Source organism: Cucurbita moschata, unplaced genomic scaffold (genome assembly GCF_002738365.1).
Source record: "Cucurbita moschata cultivar Rifu unplaced genomic scaffold, Cmos_1.0 Cmo_Scf00093, whole genome shotgun sequence".
Taxonomy (NCBI): domain Eukaryota; kingdom Viridiplantae; phylum Streptophyta; class Magnoliopsida; order Cucurbitales; family Cucurbitaceae; genus Cucurbita; species Cucurbita moschata.
Window position 1 is genome coordinate 1 of NW_019268609.1, and position 13,161 is coordinate 13,161.

The 13,161-nt window shown below is 33.9% G+C and overlaps 1 protein-coding gene and 1 non-coding gene across 3 annotated transcripts; both read right to left on the reverse strand.

Annotated features, from left to right (window-relative positions):
* Positions 1-422: 422 nt before the first annotated feature.
* Positions 423-11,823, reverse strand: LOC111439384 (3-oxoacyl-[acyl-carrier-protein] reductase FabG-like). Of its 2 annotated transcripts, XM_023077075.1 has the most exons (4): positions 11,386-11,820; positions 10,700-10,929; positions 9,589-9,880; positions 423-497 (listed from the first exon to the last, which is right to left on the reverse strand). In XM_023077075.1, exons 1-3 carry the CDS (start codon positions 11,744-11,746, stop codon positions 9,602-9,604), a joined length of 870 nt encoding a protein of 289 aa, XP_022932843.1. In that variant the 5' UTR covers positions 11,747-11,820; the 3' UTR covers positions 423-497; positions 9,589-9,601. The 2 variants fall into 2 exon arrangements, with proteins under 2 accessions (XP_022932843.1, XP_022932844.1); XM_023077076.1 differs by lacking the exon at positions 423-497 and having other exon boundaries at positions 9,401-9,880; positions 11,386-11,823.
* Positions 5,908-6,010, reverse strand: LOC111439421. The gene has a single exon (XR_002709800.1). It is a non-coding gene; the product is annotated as a U6 spliceosomal RNA (small nuclear RNA).
* Positions 11,824-13,161: the final 1,338 nt, after the last annotated feature.

The following is a 13,161-nucleotide window of genomic DNA, read 5'->3' on the forward strand; positions in this document are numbered from 1 at the left end:
CCCAAAAAGCTTCGTACATCTATAATGGTAGGTAAGGGTTCCCAATTAACTAATTAATTATAATTTAGATATTGTTAGCTAATTAATGAATAATTTTAATAAACAAGTAATTCAGTTGTTTAATAAAATTTTATTGTATTTGTAAAAATAAATTAAATTAATACTTAAATAAACTATTATTGATTTATTATGGTTTGGAGACTCCTTTTCTGGCTCTTAATTTTTCACCTGGATAGACTAAAGGTCTAAACAAGTTCAAGGGAAAGACAGAATGGGACTCAAACTTTCAAGATTCCAATTCACCAAACACACCATCTTTTTAATGATTTGAACATTGTTTAAAGTAGCAAAAGTAACCGAAAATCTAGAGGCCATCGATTTTCCCGAAGAATACTCGAAGAAAATATCTCCCTAGCAGACAATATCTACTAGCGGTGGATTTAGGCTATTACTGGTTAACAGTTCTAAGTCGTGTAATATACTTGGAGTAGAGTAGAGATATTCAAAGGGATGAGAAAATTGGGAAACCAGGTAATGTAACTCCAGCACCAACGATGTAAATATTGCCCGAGACGTACCTAGAAGAGTTGTCCACCAGATATCGAACGAGTGTTGTTAATGCAGGATCAGTAGTTCCAAATATCCTTAAAGGGCTAGTTTTGAAGGCTACAGTGTTTAAATAAGAGTCTACCCTATGCACGTGCCACAGTCTCTACTCATGATTCTGCTGTTCTCTGTACAAGTGCGCCTTGCCTTTACTTGAAAAATGATGTGGGCCCACTATAGGGGGCCATGAAAATACAAACACGTGCCATCATGATATCGGGACCTATCTCTAACATCATAGTGGTGGCCTCTAGTCTCAGACAAATTGGATGTGTAGTACTTCCCTACACACGACTCACACGTGCGAGTGTGAATCCCCAGATTGCTCGTACACCCCCTGGACCCTCTGGCCAAGCTAATCTGTAGGACGTTCGGAGGTCAGCGGATCCCCATAGTGTCATGCGCCTCATGAACACCCTCATCATCATACTGTGCGCATTCGCACTCATCATAATAATGTGCACATTCGTACTCATCATCATACTATGCGCGTCCGCACTCATCATCTATAGGGGAAGTATCCCTATGCTTATGAACATACCATATGTATGAGGTCCCTCTAATGTCCATCTTATTATCTCTTCTAACACAACCCTCTAGTCTCATCTCTTTATTATATTCAGTAACACATGATCGTGGATATTTATATTAATATAATTTTCATGCTCTTAGGGTTGTGTCCTATGTCGATCTAACGACATCGTGCAATATGACACTCATAATCATATAGCATGCTTAATATGGAAAACATCATCATATTAAGGTAAACGTCATGCAATCATCATACTCATCATATTGCCATAGAGTGCCTTAAGCATATCAAGTATGTCGCTCATCCAAATATATATATATATATATATTAAGCAAAAGCATCATAACTCAAGCTTCATAAATCGTAACTCATACATCATCATATGCTAGTATACGACATCATACGATACAACTCATTCGTCATCGTAACTCATACATCATCATACACCAGTATATGACATCACACGATATAGCTCACACATCATCATATTCATACAATTTCTAGCCTATCCTATACTAAGGTCACTTACCTGATTAGCTTAGGCTGGTGTCACTAATCTATCCTTAATGAAAGTTCGATTTCTGTTCTTTTTATCCAAGTCAACCTACGTGGACCCATGAAATGAATTACAAGTTCAAATTCTCCATATTTTACAATGCTTCATGTGTTAGACTTCATCCGAGCATCAGAGACTTTATCTTGGAATATATATAATTTTATTTTTATTAAAAATTTCATTTTCTTTTATTACTATTGTTTTTCTAGAAGATATAGTAGTTGTATTCTCACATTCTTGACTCAAAAGACGGTTCCTTTTCATGACCTATCATCTATTCTTCTTCGAAATTAGGTTGGATTTGAATATTTTTTACTCCTTGAATCACATATATAATTTTAAAAAATAATTAATCATCTAGGTTGGATTTGAATATTTTTTACTCCTTGAATCACATATATAATTTTAAAAAATAATTAATCATCTCCAAATCTTTGTTTTCTTCTATCTCTATTCCAGGTTTTTCATTTAAATCAATTCCACACTCACTTTTTTTTCTAAAAAAAAAAAACTATCTCTATTCCAGGTTTTTCATTTAAATCAATTCCACACTCACTTTTTTTTCTAAAAAAAAAAAAATATCTCTATTCCAGGTTTTTCATTTAAATCAATTCCACACTCACTTTTTTTTCTAAAAAAAAAAAAATAATGATCCTGACTGATTTTTTATAACAATACCTAAAATCTAAATAACTACAACAATATAAAAGAAAAAGAAGAGTTTAGGGATCAATTTTTCTATAGAAGGCAAATATCCTTTTTTTTATGTTATCTTTCTCTAGATGGGGAAGGAGTTTAGGAGAGATAGTTACACATTCTCACCCATATATATCAAACGATAAGCTTTTAGAGATAGAAGTTCATAATTCGTATCAAACACATAGTAAAATAATAAAAAATTTCTAAGTTAATTGATTTATAAAGAGAAATTATATATTACGTGATTCTAATCTTATACAGGTATTGTGTAGAATATTCTTATTCTTATGTCTTCATACTTAAGATTTGGATCCAATCATCTGTTACAATTATAAAGTGAGTCGTATCAATGTTGCTGTCAGAAAAATATACTCAACTTTATTCATTTACAGTAAAGTATTTAGGTTATTTCTTGAACGTGATGCTCTTATATACCAATCACAGTGTTCAAATTACATATGGTTCAAGAATTTTAGTTAATTTTTCATAAATGTATAATGTTAAATTGAAATTAAAATAATCAAAATTATTATTAAAGCTAAACCATAAAAAGTGAGTGTAATGACCTTAAATCCCACATACTTAGAGTCGTAAATAACGTCTCATGCTCATCTCTAATGCGGAAATGTAACTCTTAAAATGAACATCATTTATAACATAAACTTCGAAAATGCTTAAAACAACTTCTTCTCTAGAGAACACAACAATGGTCTTACGTGTTTAAATACAAAATACTGAAGTTTAGAGAAAATAAAAATAAATACAAAATAATTTAAAACGATAAAATGCATAACAAAATACTTGAGACTGGAATTTAAATGTGTCACCCTATGCACATGCCACAGTCTCTACTTGCGATGCCGCCCTCCTCTGTACAAGTGCACCTTGCCTTTACCGATTTTAGATCAAACGGTAATGACAAATTATGCCATCTATTTTTAATTAACTTTATTGTTTTCCCCTCTTTCTTTAATTGATTGGTCAATTTTACAAATTTCATATTAGATATATGTATTTATTTTTTTGTATTCTTTAAATTTTAAATTATTTTATGATTAAAATTCTAACTAAATATGTTTTAACTAATAATTTTTTTGGGATCGTAAAAAGTTATTTAATAATAAAATTGATTTCAATTTTTAATTATATTGAAATGTTTTCTTTAACTCAACCAAGAATAGAATGATGCAATAACCAAACATTCAACCTCTAACCACACCAAGAAATTGCTATTTTTCGTAATACATTCTCTAATATCATTGAAATAAGATGTATATTCATTTATTTTGAACAATTAAACTGTGGATTTGACGGTGAGAACACCAAAGGAAGGGTATCTCATCTTGAAAGTCTCATATGGCTAGCTACTGTTCCCAGTTATGTATAAGATCGAAAGTACTTTGAGGAATGTTGAGCAAATAAATGCCATTATCTCTAGCATACCAAAGGCAAGATTGAAAATTGCAATGCGAAGCAAGCCACTCGCTTTTCTCTCTCCAAAATACTTCGAAGCTAGCGTGTTGGTTGGTTGGAGTTCTTAGGGTACACCAGAAGAGCGTAGTCGAAGTCATATTCTCCTTGAATTGCCATTTATAAGTCTGACCACTTGTTACATTATGGTCACCCAAATCGTCATCTTTTGATTTGCAATGAACGAACAAGACCTGATTTTGACCAAGCTCGTTCACAATCCCCACGGTCCATTCACTTAGTGGCCTCATAGCTTTTGAGTCCACTGAAGCTAAGCATGGCGTTCCATGCATCGTCAAAATAAAAACAAAAGATGAAATCACAAAAAAGTTGAACGTAGAAGAGTTCATTGTAACCTTTTGCTTAATTTCTCACTTGTTTGAGTGATGTTGGTGATTTGAATTGATATTCAATTTATAGATGAATTTTTTTATCATTATTTAAAAAAAAATCAATACTTTTTACTCTTATGGAAACCACGCTTTTTTTATTAAAAAAAAAAAACATAACAAACATAGACGTAATTTAATTATAACAATTTCACAATTAGGGAGGTAATTCATTTCATTTTTTTTCCATAACTAGGTATGTAATTTCTACCCCTACAAGTTTAGATTATGTTAATCTATAGTTAATCTCTCTCTAATGGGCGTGATATGAGTTAACCACCTTCTTAATTTACTAAAATTTATATCTTAAATTAGTACAATATAATTAAAATCTAATTATGAATTATATAAAAATAGGATCCTCCTTCCACATATTTCTTAAATGGAATTTTAATTAAATTTGATGTTTAATTTGATGTTTGAAAATCCAATTAAAATTAGAGATATATTAGACCCAATATTAAATATTAAATAAGAGGTGGTTCCCATTCTCGTCTTACTCCTTTCTCTCCTTCCTGTGGTCTTGGTCTTAGAAACCAAGATAGCATCTCTTAAGTCTAAGGCTCATTACCTATGAACTTATGTTATACATCACACATACTAAGTTCACATCCTATTGCAAACAAAATCACACAGCATGCTACACATCACATCATACTCTTAAATAAATACATGAAATATCATAACAATTTCAGTAATGTTAACATAAAAATGCATGAGTGTTTGAAAACTTTTCTCTTTTCTTATCTTGTGCAAGGCATTGCCTGATGGTGACGAGACATCGACGTTGGGACCATGGGACGTGTCAAGCCTACATCGCAGGCTAGTCTACAAAATCTAACATTTGGCTCTGATACCAACTGTGACGACCCTAAATTTCTACATACTCAGAGTCGCAAATAACGTCTCATGCTCATCTCTAATGCGGAAATGTAACTCTTAAAATGAACATCATTTATAACATAAACTTTGAAAACGCTTAAAAATAACTTATTCTCTAGAAAACACAGTCATCGTCGTACGTGTTTATATACAAAATACTGAAATTTAGGGAAAATAAAAACAAATACAAAATAATTTAAAACGACGAAATGCAAAACAACCTATTTTAACCTAATACTAGAAATTTAAATATGAATATATGCGTGTATCTCTACTCAAAATTAACTCATTTAGACTTAATTAATTTATTTGGTTAATAGAGCGAGAAGTGTATATGTATATATACATATATATCACTCACTCCCTCTCAAGTGGATGATATTTTTTAAACAAGTATTATTAGTTTTCATCCAAAATTAACTATAAGAGTATTTGTTAAACTTGTTTAAAAATGTATGGATATTATTGAAAATTTTAAAAATTTTAGATATTTTTTAGACAAGGTATAAAGTTTAAGACAACGCCCATCCCTCAAATTCGATCGGGGAGTTTCACATATTGGTAGCAAGAAGGCACTTAAACCCAGAGGGTGGAGCCTTTATAGGAAACGGTCCAGACCAATAAGGACAACACACCCCACATGAAGCCCACCTCTATATTGATTTTGAATTTGTTCTAACCGCTGCCACACATGAGATTCTGATCACGTCCACAACTGGTCCACACCTTGTTTTGGAGAATAAAAAAAAATTACACCTTGTTTTAGAGAAAAAAAAAAATTGGACCATTTCTCGATTTGTGCGTGTCATCCTTGCGCAGGGTCCATGCTAATCTTCTCTGTATCGTTCCAATTTTATCAAATGTCCACGAAGGGACAATTTTATGCTTTTACCAAGTTCTATATATAGGATGTGTGAATTGTTCTCCTAAACGATGTGGGATTCCTGTTTAAAGCCCCCACATGGTGATAGAATACTGTAATAAATATACTCCCAACCCCACATGGAAAGAGCAATCAAGTTATAAAATCCTTTAGAGGCCACTCAAGTTCATTGTTGAAATGATTTCTTTTAAGTTTTAAAGCTCTATCAATTCAATCAAGCAATGGAATCCATTTTAACGTTATTTATTTTTTTATTAAAATATTTATTTATGTTCTACCAAATTTTTTTTTTTTAATTATAATAAAATTTTTATTCTAAGTGATTTATGATACATTTAATGTATCTCTGTCTTGAAGCTTAATTTTGCATAACAGATAGGGAATGACTATAACATCTTTTCGAATTTTCTTTAACGAGCTTACCATAACTTGAATATAATTGATTAAAGCGCGCTGTAACTTCTTGGATCTCGTCCTTGTAATTGGACATTAAAGTATGGAAATTCCTTGATCTTGGTTCATATCATTCTCTCCCTCTTGAAAAGGGTTTGACCTCGAATCCCAACTTAACACCATACTCACCTGGTGAATCAATTTTAGAAACATTGTCGTTGATACACTCAAAGAACTTGGAAAGGTTCATCTCCTTGTATATGCCACTAGACCAATTCGCTCGAGAATTTTAAAGGATCCAATGAATCGAGGGCTCATTTTGCCTTTATGCCCGAACCTCAAGAAACATTTCATGGGTGCTACTAGAATACTAGGTCCCCTATTTCGAACTTTAAGCTCCTACGTCTTACATCAACGTAGCTTTTCTGTCTACTTTGAGTAGTACGCATCCTCACTCTGATTTTCTAAACGACCTCATTGGTGACTCGAACTAATTTGGGTTCTACCAATTCTCTATCGTCTACTTCATCTCAGGATAACGGGGATCTACATCGTTTTCCATATAAGGCTTTTAATGGTGTCATCCTGATGGTTACTTGGAAGATGTTGTTGTATGAAAATTCCATCAGGTGTAAATTGGAATCCCAACTTCCCTTAAAATCTAGTACGCAAACGCGTAGCATGTCCTCTAGGATCTGATTTAAACGCTCTACTGACCATTCGTTTGAGGGTGGAAGACATTGTTGACGTCGAGACGAATACCCAACGCTTTCTGAAGTCCGCGCCAAAATGTCAATGTAAAGCGTGGGTCTCAATCCGACACTTGGACTCCATGCAATCTTACTATCTCTTTCACATACAGTTGAGCTCAGTTGTCTATTGTATATGTTGCTTTTTTCGACAGGAAGTGTGCCAACTTTGTCAATCTGTCGACAATTACCCAGATTAACGTGTAGCCCTTCAACGTTCCGATAGTCTTACTATGAAGTCCATGACTATTTTAAGGTCTCAAGACTCTCATCTTAAGTTGGATTTTTAAGTATCCCAAGTTTTATCAAATGCAGGGATATCTACTATGCTTATATAATAACAGTTTTTAGAGGAGAATTTTGTTAAGCTCACTTCTTAGTATTATAAAGGCGTTGAACAAAAAAATTATAATGTCTTTCTGTTATGACCTCGAGGATGTTAAAAGTTTAGAGAATTTGACTCGGAGGATGTTAAAGTGCATGAAAAAACTATTGATGAATTTGATGCAAGAAAGCAATCATCTTTATTTATATATATATATATATATATATATATATATATATATATATTTATTTATTGATTTCACTAAGCCACAAACTCACTACATGGATTTTGTTGGTCGTGAAATTTTAGGAGAAGACTCAGTATGGCAGGATAAAGTTATATGAAATTTGGTGATCATTAGATCATGATAAGAGGCTAAACCAAGGGGATGGGTAAAATGAGCAAAATGTCCTTATAATTATGTACTACTAGCTTATGATCTAAATGTCCTCTAAACGACATGAATTTGATGATTCGCCTTATATCATGGTTTAAGAAATTAGGCAACTTTACAAGGTCATTGGAATGTGTTGAGGATTTAACCAAGATTATGGGTGGTAAATGACCAACATACCCCTATTTTTAAGATCCTAAAGGAATAATAAGGTTGATCATTTGATAGACTTGTCATGTTTAGATACCGAGAGATTCGAACTCTCGCAGGGAAACCCCATGTACTTAGCAAGCACACGCATTAACCACTCGTCCAAAGCGACTCATGCCATCCTCGATCTCATTTTTCTTGAAATTTTGAAAAAAAGATTAGGTAAGGTTGCATTTGGTAAATACACTTATATATTGAATAATCATCCATCATATTGATAAAATATTAATAATATTTTATTGTTTTTTCATTCATTAGACCACTTGAGTCATAATGCATAAGCCTAAAGTACTCTTTTGTCTTGTAGCCTTAGAGAACAAAAGCTCACAAAATTATACATATATCTATATATATGTAAAGTAATTAGCTCTAATGTTTAGAAAATTATCTCTTTACGAGATTTTTCATTTTATTCAATTTGATGTTAATCAAATGATCGGTAAAAGACAAGTATGTCTTTTGCACTTTTTCATTTTATTCAATTTGATGTTAATCAAATGATCGGTAAAAGACAAGTATGTCTTTTGCACTCGTGACTGCCAAAGACAATTAATCGAAACCTGCTTGTACTTGTACCCGTGACTCCCCGACGAGTGTACCATTTTTTGACTTCGAACATTTGCGACCACATTTGTCTTTTCAAGGTGGTGGTGGTGGATATTTATTTCATAATCATTCACCAATTCTAACTACGTTTGTTGCCTCATGTTCAGTTCTTTCTAGGTGAAAAAATATTTTAGACTCTCATGGTCGGTGTAGATTTGAATTTCTCTCCATACAGGTAGTATCGCCAAATTTTTAATGTAAACACTACCGCGACCAACTCTGGGTCATGTGTAGAGTAGTTTTTCTCCTACTCCATTTTTAATGTAAACACTACCACGACCAACTCTGGGTCATGTGTAGAGTAGTTTTTCTCCTACTCCATTAACTAACACGATGCATAAGCAACCACCTTACCGTGTTGTATCAATACACATCCTAGTCCCTTCTTGGAGGTATCACTGTATATCACATACCCCTCTCAATTTTCTGGCACTGTGAGCACTAAGGCTAACACTAACCTCTATTTTAGATTTTGAAAGTTCGTCTTACACGCATCATTCCATACAAATGGTATGCCCTTCCTCGTCAACTATGTAAGTGATGAGACTATTTTAACAAAGTCTTGTACAAATCTTTGATAGTATCCTGCTAACCCAAAAGGTTTGGACCTCTAACTGTGTTCCCAATTAGCTAATTAATTATAATTTAGATATTGTTAGCTAATTAATGAATAATTTTAGTAAATAAGTAATTCATTTGTAAAAAATAAATTAAATAAATACTTAAATAAACTATTATTGATTTATTATTGTTTGGAGACTCAACTTTGAAGATTCCTATTCACCAAACACATAATCTTTTTAATGGTTTGAGCATTGCTAAAGTAGCAAAAGTAATAGAAAATCTAGAGGCTGCCATCGATTTCCCCGAAGAACAGTCTAATATACTTGGAGCAAAGCAGAGATATTCAAAGAGATGAGAAAATTGGGAAACCAGGTAATGTAACTCCAGCATCAACGATGTAAATGTTGCCTGAGACGTACCTAGAAGAGTCGTCCACCAGATATCGAAGGAGTGTTGTTAATGCTGGATCAGTAGTTCCAAATGTCCTTAAAGGGCTAGTTTTGAAGGCTACAGTGTTCAGCCAATCTTTCTGCATGAGACCCTCTGTTATCTCGGATTTAAAAAGTCCAGGCGCTATAGAATTTACTCTGATGTTGTGTGGCCCTAATTCAATAGCCATTACCTGCATATGCAATCGAACCAAACCATCCATGATGAACTAATTGTGAAAGTTGAATGGAAAAGATGCATTTAAGAATGTGTTGGTGTGAGATTCTACATTGGTTGGGTGGGGAGGAGAACGGAACATTCTTTACGAGGGTGTGGAAACCTCTCCCCAACATACATGTTTTAAAAAAATTGAAGAGAAGCCCGAAATGGAAAGCCCAGAGAGGACAATATCGGCTAGTAGTGAGCTTGGACTATTACAAATGGTATTAGAGCTGGACGCCGGACGATGTGCCACCGAGGAGGCTAAGCTCTCGAAGGGAGGTGGACACGAGGCGGTGTGCCAGCAAAGATGCTGGGCCACGAGGGGGTGGATTGGGGGGTCCCAAATCGATTGAAGAGAAGAACAAGTGCCAACGGAGACGTTCCTCAGAAGGAGGTGGATTGTGGCAAAGATGTTGGGCCCCGAAGGGGGAGGATGGGGGGTCCCACATCGATTGGAGAAAGGAACAAGTGCCAACGGGGACGCTGTTCCCCGAAGGGAGGTGGATTGTAAGATCTCACATCGATTGGGGAGGAGAACAAAACATTTTTTATAGGGTAAAAACCTCTCGAGAAGGGAAAGCCCTAGCAGATGCGATTTAAACATAATTTACAAGGGTGTGAAGAAAATGGGAAAGCCCTAGCAGACACATTTTAAACATTCTTAGAAAATCTCTCCTTAACAGACACGTTTAAAAAACTTGACGGGGCAAGGAAAAGCCTTAGCAGGACAATATTTGCTAGCAGTAATCTTACAAGTTAGATGGTAAAACTAAGCTTATGTTACCATTACCTTTGTCAAAGTGTTTATGCCTGCCTTCGAAGCAGCATAGGCAAGGCCACCAGGAAGTTGCCCTCTTTGAATGCCAGAAATTGAAGCAATACTGACAACAGATCCACCTCGTTTGGAGTCGCGCATGAGTCTGCACACGTACTTCGATACCAACCAAGACCCTTTAAGATTGGTTCTTATCACTTGATCCCATTCCTCTTCAGACAGTTCTAGAGAAGTCTTCACATTGCCTGTGATATAATGAATTGGCCACTGAAATACAGAGTAAACAATATAGCCTTCTTCTTCAATCAAAATGAACGAAGAAATCAATTCAATAACCCTTCACAACTAATCTGGCCTCATCATTTTTCAGATCTATCACATACATTCAGATTAATTACTAATCGAGATTCTGCTGCAATTAATTGAATATTAACAGTTTCAATCGTATATATTTTCTAATCGAGATTCCGCTGCAATTAATTGAATATTAACAGTTTCAATCGTATATATTTTCTAATCGAGATTCTGCTGCAATTAATGGAATATTAACAGTTTCAATCGTATATATTTTCTAATCTCGAGTTCCGTAAGACCTTCAATTAGAAATTCCGATTAAAACCTACGAAAATTTTGAATATCCGACCTAAGTTTCCTTCAGAATCAAACAACGAAGAAATTCGAACGTCTAACGAAGAGATTACCTCTAAAACCGGCATTGTTCACCAACGCATCGATGAAGCCGAACGAATCCCAAGCATTTCTGACGGATTTCTCGATGCTCTTTCCATCGCTGCTAACATCGAGCTCCACAGCCACTGCTCTAGGGCCGTCCACCGCCACAACGGAGGAAGATGAGGAGACACCGAACCGATTAATTTCGTCGCAGAGAGATTGGAGTCTATCGATTCTCCGTGCAGCGGCGATGATTTTGCAACCAGCTTTAGCAAGATCGAGACAAAACTCACGGCCGAGCCCCGACGAGGCTCCGGTGACCATCACCACTTTGCCGTGCAGGCTGTTCCAAGGCTCAAGCTGAGTAGCAGAAGATTGCTGAACCGCCATAACTTCTGGTGAAGAATCTGCGAAGTAACAAACGAAGGAAACAAAGAGGAAGAAGAAGATCGATCGTTGATCGAGCAAAAGTGGTAAAAATAGGAAAAGGAAAACAAAAATTACCGCCGAATTACTACTTTTTATTTGTTTAATCATTTTCTGATCAATAATTCTCATATTATTTACAATTATATGTTTAAATCTCAATTTTAAATACTGGTTAACAATAAGCTAATTTTTTTTAATTAATTTATTAACATGTGTTTTTATGTTTTATGTTTTCTTTTAAAGAATATATTTTATTTTTTAAATAATATATGTTTTAAAAACTTTTAAAAAAAAACATCTTTCGAACTAAAATTAGTACCCTTAAATTAAAAAAAAAAAAGAATTAAAAATTTTAGAGATATATATAAAGTGTAAGTAGACGTTAGGTTAAACGTGTTAATATTATTTTTAAATTTTCATAAATATTTTTTTAAATACAGTACGACACTCTCTTGTTGAAGTAAAATATGTATAGAACATATAACAACCAAAGTAAAAAAGACCAATTTGGTTTTAAGAAAATGTGACACTCAACTTATGTCTTATGTCTTGCTTGAATCAGGATCGTCTAGCTCGACTCTCATTAACAAATGAAGACACTAATCACTCAACTCGTATGTTGGTGATCAATTCTAACAAATCATAAACTATCTATAATGGTCTAAAATAATGCTATGATTCTCCATAAAAAACTAGCTATAAAATTGTTGCACGTCCTATAGGATGACTTAGTAGGTCCCAACACAATTAAACATGTTTTATGATTCATCACGATTTTTAAAATAAATAACTGGTTCCTAAAGTAGAGTCACTTGAAATAAGTTTTAGAAAGCACAACTACTTTTTGTTCGATTTAGATCGTTCCAACCCTATAAAAAAACGTCCTAAAATTAACTAAATTATACGCATGAAATAATAACTCAAAGAACTATATGAGATTTTTTTTTTCTCTCACCGTACTTCGACGAAAGAATCCAAGATCGATCCCGATTTTCTCAACGAATTTTCTGGACAGTGTGGTTACGCCCTTCGAAAAGCAATCCAAACCTTAAAGCTATTAGATTTTTTTAGTTTAATTTATGACCGTTGTAAGGAAACATGTTTTACTTGTTTTAAAATTTCAAAATACTTATTTGTAAATAACGACTCCGACTGGTACATGTGTAGAAAGTCAGATCATTACGCTTAGCAAGTCAAGATTAGTCTCGTGATTTTCATGTTAAATGAGTTTAATTTTATTATGAGTAGTTTTAAGTTTTTCTTGGTTTCCAAGTAATACTTTTGTAAGCACCGACTACTCGATGACTCTAAAAAGACGATCAAATTTTTCATGAATTAAAACAAAGGGAATTTAAAACATAATATGCATTATATTT

Excerpts from the sequence above, each read along its gene's own strand:
- LOC111439384 (XM_023077075.1), bottom strand. The coding sequence starts at position 11,746 with ATGGCGGTTCAGCAATCTTCTGCTACTCAGCTTGAGCCTTGGAACAGC. Across the intron at positions 10,930-11,385 it reads GAACAATGCCGGTTTTAGAG|GCAATGTGAAGACTTCTCTA; the intron begins GTAATCTCTTCG and ends ATTATATCACAG. Across the intron at positions 9,881-10,699 it reads GCATAAACACTTTGACAAAG|GTAATGGCTATTGAATTAGG; the intron begins GTAATGGTAACA and ends TTGCATATGCAG.